At 31.9% G+C, this 10,053-nt stretch overlaps 1 protein-coding gene across 1 annotated transcript; it reads right to left on the reverse strand.

Annotated features, from left to right (window-relative positions):
- Positions 1–771: 771 nt before the first annotated feature.
- LOC101897594 (uncharacterized) lies at positions 772–9,587 on the reverse strand. Its single transcript, XM_005188746.4, has 3 exons — positions 9,501–9,587; positions 9,098–9,442; positions 772–1,131 (listed from the first exon to the last, which is right to left on the reverse strand). Exons 1-3 carry the CDS (start codon positions 9,510–9,512, stop codon positions 772–774), a joined length of 717 nt encoding a protein of 238 aa, XP_005188803.2. The 5' UTR covers positions 9,513–9,587.
- Positions 9,588–10,053: the final 466 nt, after the last annotated feature.

Consider the following 10,053-nt stretch of genomic DNA (forward strand, 5'->3'; position numbering starts at 1 on the left):
CGATACTGTGGTCATTGCCGGTTTCTGGGGTTTACATATGGAGACATTAAAATAGTTTTGGACAGAAAAATTGGATATGGACCCATAATATCCTTCTCCTCGGTATAGTTCAAAATGAAAGATTTTGAAGAATTTTTTTGTAAAGGTAAATATTTTTAATTATTCTTTCCGAAAAAGGAAAAAAGCTTGTATAATATATAGAACATTGAAACTTGAGTAATATAAAGAACATTTATTACGGCGTATAAAGTTTTGTTTAACAAATATTATCAAGCTGAACAAATTGTGATTTTTTAGTACTAAAAAGACCTAACACGAACTTAAAATTTTAGGGTGGCAATTTCACTGACGAAGTAGCGGATTGTTGCTAATTTTTTTTTTATAAATTAATACTAATAAAAACCACCAATTCTATGTGTGTTTTCCCAAATTTCTAAGTTATTTTTATTCAGCCATTAAAACAAATTAAAAATCTTCAGTCGATCCTCGGACGGATATATATTCACAGCATTCCAACCCTTGTTTGTGTATACCTTTTTTGGGGGACGTACCACAAGTTGGGACCTTCATATATTAGGATTTCAGCATATCTAAGTCACATTAAAATATATTTTACCTTCAGTGGACATAAAGATGATTTAAAAAAATCAAAAAAAAAAAATCCTTTTTTAAATAATTTTAAAATCTCTTTTAATAATTTTTATTTTATTTTTAACAATATTAAACTAAGAAATCACAAACATTTTAAACAATTCGCTAGTATGAATACGATTACCAAGATTTAACCAAAACAGGGGCTGATTCATAGGTGTGCAAGACTGGAGTAGATACGGTCTTAACCAAAGCTGGGGCAGAGTATGTTTCAACAACAGGTGTGGCCAAAGTCTTGGTGGTGTATGAAGTGGTCTTTACTGCCGGAGCCAAAACATCCTCGACAACATGAGCCGAGCTGTGAACAACCGAGTGACTTTGATGGGACACAGCTGAGGGCACCGATTTCACAAGGGAACCAGTATGAGCATAGCCATGTTCCTGGACGGTCACTGTGGCCAAGGGAGCCGAATGCAATTCAACGGATTCATAAAGTCCTGGACGAGCCATAGCTAGGGCGAACAAAGCAGACAATACAACCTAGAAATGGATGAAAGATAATAATTATTACCACACGTTCTGGAATTGTTTTTCCTAAACGCTTCACTTACCAACTTGAACATTTTTCTTGTTTGTTTTTTTTGTTTTCTGAGAAGAAACCTCTGTGTTGTTTAGAATGGTTAACGCTTGAGTGTGATGATTTCCTCCAACACCCATTAACTTTATATACAAAATCGAAATTGAACAAATTTCAATTAGGAATTTAATATTGTTTTGGAAAAATAAACCCAAAAAGAAGAAGAAAAAAAACAAGTCTCCAAATCTTGACAATCCCATCATCAGCATCGTCATCTACATAAAGTCGGGTTTTATGGACTTCAACTGACATTGGAGTGGGTTTCTTGTGAGATTGCGAGCGTAAAAACCCTAGCGCACAAACAAAGCAACAAACAAACATACATTGTAGGGCAAGTAGTGCAGTACATAAGCCCCCCACCCTTTTTGTTAGCCATGTTAACACCAAATCTGAAGAGTTCACAAAACTTACAACGACCACACATTGTTGAGGTAGGCCATGGTAGTTAGTTATCAAAACAAAACAAGAGAAGTGAAGTGAATAAGAAATGAAATAAGAAAAATCATTAAGAATGAAGAATTAAATAGAAGGTTACAAAAACCTTAACCTTAGCCCTCCTCCCGCCGGAGAGTACATGATGGATGTTAAAAAGGGCCACTTGTAATTGTTTCTCAACAATTTGAAAGTATTCTGGTGTGTGAGTGTGTTTATGCGTGGTGAAGTCAATATTGAAGGGCCAGACCTACAATTGGTGTTTGCAGCTGAAGTACATGTTAAGAGAAGGGCAGAATTAAGAAGTAATCAATTTGACAACAACAACGAAACACCCATCAGAAAGATTTTGGTAACTATTTTTTCGGTTAATTGATGCGGTATTAAGACCTGTTACCTTGGTGGTGGACAGTGGTCACAGAACAGAAATTTGATAGCTTTAAATAAGATTTTTAAAATATTTTTTGTACCCTCAGCCATATGGCCAGAGAGGGTGTATATCATTTAATATGGCCAAAATGTGCCTCATCGAAATAATGGGTTTAAACCCCGGGACTTTTTGGTTCAAATCCGTTTCAGGACATTTGGATTCGATCTAGGGATGTTCGTCCGTCTGTCTGTCGGGCAGGTGCGCACGATAACTTTCGAATGTGATATCCGATAAGGTCCCATCTTGGTATATTGTAATATTATTATCAAATTTACTTCACTCCTTTTGGTAGCTCCCACTCAAAAGATCGAACTTTTCAAAGAAAATATTTTGTTGCACACAAAAAAAGTATGATCCGATTTTGCTCCAACTTTGCGAATCCTAATATTTCCATCAATGCTATGTCAGGCGCAAAAACTGACAATATCCATCAAGTACCACCCCCATAAAGGGTCAAAATTTTAAGTAGTTATAAGTCTGATTGTTTTCAAATTACACACATCACAATATTTTATTAGCCCAAGGTCTGTGGTGAAGACGGAATGTATTGGTCCACTTCTTCTGGTACCTCCCCCAAAAAGGGTCAATATTTTTAATATCCATAAAGCTCATACAACACGAAATATACATCTGATTACATTCAGACTCAATATTTCTATCAACACCAGATCTGTTGCAAAGATGGAAGAGGTCGGACAAATCCTTCCCCCACAAACAGTCAAAGTTTTGAATAACCAAAACTATTATAAAATCCGAGATAAGCGTCCTGTTCTCCTCATATTCCAAAACGATTATAAAATCCGAAATAAACACCCAACACTCTTCAAATTTTACACATCCCATTATTTCTTTTAACACAAGATCTGCTCTGAAGATGAGATATATTGGTCCACTCCTTCCGGTACCACTCCCACAAAGGGACAACATTTTGAATATCCATAAAGCTCATACAACACGAAATATACATCTGATTACATTCAGACTTGGTGCATCTCAATATTTCTATCAACACCAGATCTGTTGCAAAGATGGAAAAGATCGGGTAATTCCTTTTAGTACTTCCCCCACAAACAGTCAAAGTTTTGAATAATCAAAACGATCGTAAAATCCGAAATAAGCAGTCGGTTCTTTTCAAATTTCACACATCACATTACTTCCGCTATCACAAGATCTGCTGTAAATATGTGATATATCTGTCCACTCCTTCTGGTACCTCCCCCACCAAAGATCAGAATTTTGAGTAACCAAAACAATCATAAAATTCGAAATAAGCATTCGGTTCTCTTCAAATTTCTCACACACCATTATCTCTTCGAACACAAGATCTGCTGTGAAAATGGAATATATTGGTCCACTCCTTCTGCTACCTCCCCCACAAAGGGTCAACATTTTGTATATCCATGAGCTCATAAAACGCGAAATAAACATTCGATTCCACTCAGACTTGGCACATCTCAATATTTCTACAAACACAAGATTCGCTTTAAAGATGGTAGAGATCGGACTATTTCTTTTGGTACCTCACCCACAAAGGGTCAAAGTTTTTAGTAACCAAAACGACTATAAAATCTGGAAGAAGCATCCGGTTTTCTTCATATTTCATATACCATTATTTCTATGAACACAAGATCTGCTGTGAAGATAGGATATATCGGTCCACAGCTTCTCGTACCTTCCCCACAAAGAGTCAAAATTTTGAATATCCATGGAGCTCATAAAACGCGAAAAAAACATCCCATTCCATTCAGACTTGGCACATCTCAAAATTTCTACAAACACAAGATCCCTTTTTAAAAATGGTAGAGATCGGACTATTTCTTCTGGTACCTCCCCCACATAGGGTTAAAGATTTTGAAAACAAAACGTTCAAAGAAAGCGAAATAGCATACAAATCTCTTCAAATTTCACACATATTAAAATTTTTTCTAACACAAGATCTGTATTGAAAATGATATATATCTGCGAACTCCTTCTGATACTCTACCAAGTCACTGTGCGTCAACCATTTGTCAGCATTGTCTTAATTATTATGCTTTAACATTTTTATGCGGCTCTTAATAAAAAAAGCATACCCACACAGCCAGTAATGCTTAAGTAGAAGTACAATAAACATAAACAAAAAATCCCGGCCCTTTACAACCTCAAAATATTGAATATATAAAGAAGTTTAATTTCAGAAGAAATCATCACAGTTCGTCATCAGCTATCATCAACAACACAGATTTTCCTCAAAAAAAAAAAAAAAATCAAATCAAACAAAATGTTCAAGTTTGTAAGTGATAAAAAGGGATACTAACATTGAGAGAAAAATATGCTCTAATTTATTTTTTATAATTCCCACTAGGTGGTATTGTCTGCTTTGTTCGCCCTCGCTATGGCCCGTCCAGGACTTTATGAATCCGTTGAATTGCATTCGGCTCCCTTGGCCACTGTGACCGTTCAAGAACATGGCTATGCCCACACTGGCTCCCTGGTGAAATCGGTGCCCTCAGCTGTGTCACATCAAAGTCACTCGGTTGTTCACAGTTCGGCTCATGTTGTCGAGGATGTTTTGGCTCCAGCAGTAAAGACCACTTCATACACCACCAAGACATTGGCCACACCTGTTGTCGAAACATACTCTGCCCCAGCTTTGGTTAAGACCGTATCTACTCCAGTCTTGCAAACCTATGAATCAGCCCCTGTTTTGGTTAAATCCTGGTAGTTGTAGCTATACGAACGAATTGTTTAAAAAGTTTGTGATTTCTTAGTTTAATATTGTTAAAAATAATAAAAAAATATTAAAAATTATGTAAGAAGTTTTTTTTTGTTAATTGTTTAAAAAGCTCAGTTTTATGCTAGAATGGGGTATATATCATTAAAGGCGCAAAAATGTGCTTCAATTTTTTTTAGACCCTGGGTCTCTTTGGACGAAATCTGTTTTGGGACATTTGGAGTCGATTTAGCCATTTCTCTTGAAATGAGTATGCGATTTGGTTAAAACTTGATACATCGTAATATTTTTTTGTTGTCAAAATCCATTTTTCTGGCGCCTCTCCCACAAAAGTTCATTTTGGGCGTTATCTTTCGACGAAATCCGTTAAAGGACATTTTGAGTCCATTTAGTCATTTCTCTTGAAATGAGTAATATTGGAGAAATATTGATTTAAACTTCTTTAACCTATTTGATCAAATTTGAAGGTGGCCTTTCCTTCGAGTACCTTTCCCATAAAAGATCAAAATTTTGCGATAAATACAAATTTAATTTTAAGCGATGGAATTTAAGCTTGGCTCATCCTTATATTTAGTTGATATTTGGGTCAGGATCGGAAATGGATTAAGATTCCTTGGAATCCGTAGATTTTAGGTATGAAGTGTAGTGTAGGCAGTATTACGGATAAATATACGGGAATTATTTTGGTTAACCCTCCACGCCCAAAATTCTTCAAAAAATACTAAAAAAATCCACGCCTATAAGATCCTTTCAAATATATATTTTTTAAAACCCCACTCCTTTAAAATTCTTAAAAAATATATTTAAAAATTCCAAGCCTATAAAATTATTCAGAAAATATTTTTTTTTTAAATCCACGCCCATAAAATTCTTTAACGAATTTTTTCCAGTCATCCACGCCAATAAAATTCTAATATACGTCAATAAAATTCTTCAAAAAAAATACTTTTAAAAATTTCATGGCTATAAAATTCTTCAGAAAATATTTAAAAAACACGCATATAATATTCTTCAAAAAATACTTTTTAAAAATTCCACGCCAATAAAATTATTCAGAAAATATTTTTTTTTAAAAAATCCACTCCTATAAAATCATTCAGAAAATATTTTTTTAAATTTTCACGCCTATAAAACTAATCAGAAAATATAAAATTATATTAAAAATATAATTATATTAAAAAATAAATATTTTTTAAAAAATCCACGCCTATAAAATTATTCAGAAAATATTTTTATTAAAAAATAAATATTTTTTAAAAAATCCACGCCTATAAAATTATTCAGAAAATATTTTTATTAAAAAATAAATATTTTTTAAAAAATCCACGCCTATAAAATTATTCAGAAAATATTTTTATTAAAAAATAAATATATTTTAAAAAATCCACGCCTATAAAATATTTTTATTAAAAAATAAATATATTTTAAAAAATCCACGCCTATAAAATATTTTTATCAAAAAATAAATATTTTTTAAAAAATCCACGCCTATAAAATATTTTTATTAAAAAATAAATATTTTTTAAAAAAATCACGCCTATAAAATTATTCAGGAAATATTTTTTTTTTAAATTACACGCCTATAAAATTATTCAGGAAATATTTTTTTAAAATTACACGCCTATAAAACTAATCAGAAAATATTAAAAAAAATATTTTTTAAAAAATCCACGCCTATAAAATTATTCAGGAAATATTTTTTTTAAAATTACACGCCTATAAAATTATTCAGGAAATATTTTTTTAAAATTACACGCCTATAAAACTAATCAGAAAATATTAAAAAAAAAATATTTTTTAAAAAATCCACGCATATAAAATTATTCAGGAAATATTTTTTTAAAAAAAATCCACGCATATAAAATTATTCAGGAAATATTTTTTTAAAAAAAATCCACGCATATAAAATTATTCAGAAAATATATTTTTTTTAAAAATCTACACCTATAAATTATTCAGAAAATACTTTTTTTAAATCCACGCCTATGAAATTTTGCAAAAAATATTATTTTAAAAATCCACGCCTTTCAAATTCTTTAAATATTATTCTTTAAAAAATCTACGCTTATAAAATTATTCAGAAAATACTTTTTTTTAAATCCACGCCTATAAAATTTTTCAAAAAATATTCTTTTAAAAATCTACGACTTCCAAATTCTATTCGCCTATAAAATTTTTTTAAAAAAAAAAATTATTTTGAAAATCTACGCCTTTCAAATTCTATTCGCCTGAAAAAATTTTTCAAAAAGAAAATTATTTTAAAAAAACCCCGCCTTTCAAATTCTATTCGCCTGTAAAATTTTTCAAAAAAAAAAATCTTTCAAATTTTATTCGCCTGCAAAATTTTTCAAAAAAAAAAAATCTTTCAAATTTTATTCGCCTGCAAAATTTTTCAAAAAAAATCTTTTAAAAAATCCACGCCTACTAAATTGTTAAAAAATTATTCTTTAAAAAAACCCACGCCTACTAAATTGTTAAAAAATTATTCTTTAAAAAAACCCACGCCTATTAAATTGTTAAAAAATTATTCTTTGAAAAAAACACACGCCTATTAAATTGTTAAAAAATTATTCTTTAAAAAAATCCACGCCTATTAAATTGTTAAAAAATTATTCTTTAAAAAAATCCACGCCTACAAAATTCTTCAAAAAAATTTAAAAAATCCACGCCTATTTAATCTTTTTAAAAATATTTTCTAAAAGATCCGCGCCTATAAATTTCTTCAAAAAAATATTATTTTAAAAATTCCATGCATATAACATTCTTCAAAAAACATTCTTTTAAAAATACACGCCTATAAAATTTTTTAAAAAATATTCTTTTAAAAATACACGCCTATAAAATTTTTTAAAAAATATTCTTTTAAAAAAACCACGCCTATATAATTCTTCAAAAAATATTCTTTTAAAAAATCCACGCCTATATAATTTTTCAAACATTTTTTCCCGTAATCCACGCCTGTAAAATTTTTAAAAGAATTGTCTATGACTTCGTATATCCCCCATATAAATGTACCTCCCGATATTCGGTATTTTGATGATTTTAGCCAAATTTTTAAATGGAATTGTCTGCAATTCTACGCAATGAGTTCTTTATAACTACTTTAATCCCTGAAAAAGAATTGTCTATATAGGTTTACGATCTCGTATATCCCCCATATAACTGTACCTCCCAAAATTCGGTATTTTGATGATTTTCGCTGAATGTGGTAATGTAGTAATGGGTACTGCAACCTATGGTGGAAAATTGTCCATGGAGGTCCACATCTAGTATAGCCCCCTTTATTCGGTATTTTGAAGATATTAGAGACATTATTCCCGGAATTGTTTCAAATTTCGTATTTGAATTTCGGAATCGGTACTACAGCCTATGACAGAAAATTCCTTATCCAGTAACACGTCTTTGTACATAGGTTTTTATTTAAGCGATATTTTTCGACGATTTTTTTTTAATATTTCAAGTTCTTTCCGAATGGTGGAGGGTGTAAAAAGTTCGCCCGGACGAACTTATCTGCTTTTTTATTGGCTTGTCTTAATTTTTTTTAATCTACTCCCCTATGATTCTTAAAGAAATATTTGTTGAAAAATCTACGCCCATCAAATTCTTGAAAATTGTTTAAAATTCTTTTTGGATCTTCAAATAGTTACAAAAAGGCAAACATTTTAAAGAATAATATCTCTTACAATTAGTTAGCGCAAAGTGATTATATCAGTACATTTCCCACGAAGGTTCAAAATGTTTCCAATATAAACCTCAACATTTCAAATCAAGCAAAGGCAATACTCAATGGCTTATACATGTTACATCCACAATGCTAACTATCTTCTTCTTATAACTTCTTACAACAAAAACTCAATGTCCGCTAAATTGTCAGCATCCCAATATTTGTATCGATATAAGATCAAGTGGTATTTTTCAAAAAATTTCGGATAAAGGATCGAATCTAATACTAGGTACTGCCCAATCTTGGTCCATGATAATATTTATATTAAGCTTTGGTAAGGAGGAATTAATTATCATTGCTTTGCGAAACTCCGCTCAAATGCGGAATTATTCCCTTGGAACACCCATTGAAATTTTCTAAAATTTTTTCGACACATTCTCTATTTGAAAAAAAAAATGCCAAAATATTTCTATGTTTTCTACACATTTGCATTTATTTTGCATACATACATATTTATTCACTTAATTAAGTGTCCAGAATATTATATAAAAATAGCTACTATGTCTTGCATACACACTATATCCACTACAACACTTTCGTTGGCACCATGCGATTTCCGAAATGTTTTCAATAAATACGAGAATAAGGCGAAGCGGCAGCATAGGTGCCATATGGAGCCGACGAAACATAGCCACCATGATATACTGGAGCCGAAACAGTGCGAAGAACTGGAGTAACATATGAAGTTCTTACCACAGGAGCAACGACATCCTGAACAACATGGGCGGACTTATGAACTACAGCATGGCTGGCATGAGACACTGAAGTGGGAACGGTGTGGACAACAGCACCAACTGTGGCCAAGGCTGGCTGGTGAATGGCAACTGTGGGATGACTGTAGCTAACATAGGGTGAGGAGGCGACCAGACCACTGGGACGGGCCACAGCAACGGCCAGGAGGGCAGATAAGATGAACTGGAAAAGGGAATTGATTGGAGATAATTTTATTTATTTCATTCTTTTTCAAACTTACCAATTTGAACATTTTGAATTATTTTTTTGAATATTTTTCTAACACTGCTTAGCTAACTTAGTTGTGGGATATTACAATGCGTTTGCTTGTCTACTCACAGATTATCATAGTATTCATAGTTAAGCCAAGTGTTCTGGAGAAAGCGTCTAAAAAGTGAAATGAAATATCATGCATTAAACATGTTCATATTGGGCGCCATTTCATGTAGCCTTGTTGCAAGCTTCATTGATTTGCAGAAATGCGAATCATAACTGATTGCTATATTTTTTTTCTAATCACATTCATGATCGATCATAAAACTGTTGTTGTTTTTGTTAATTTTAAGTAGCACTAATTTGTTTGTAATGAAAATACGGAGGTGCGGAACGAGCAATTAGATCCACTCTCATCATCACAAAGCAAATGACAGGTTTTCTCGCCAAGAAGTAAAGCGATAGCATCTAAAGCATAACTTGTCTGTCTCCTCAGCAGTCTTTTGAGTGAATTCCATAAAATACACAGCCAACTTTTTTGCTTGTCATTAACAAAATATTTTGGGTTTATTCATTGCTTC

Source organism: Musca domestica, unplaced genomic scaffold (assembly GCF_030504385.1).
Source record: "Musca domestica strain aabys unplaced genomic scaffold, Musca_domestica.polishedcontigs.V.1.1 38, whole genome shotgun sequence".
In the NCBI taxonomy this organism is placed as follows: Eukaryota; Metazoa; Arthropoda; class Insecta; order Diptera; family Muscidae; genus Musca; species Musca domestica.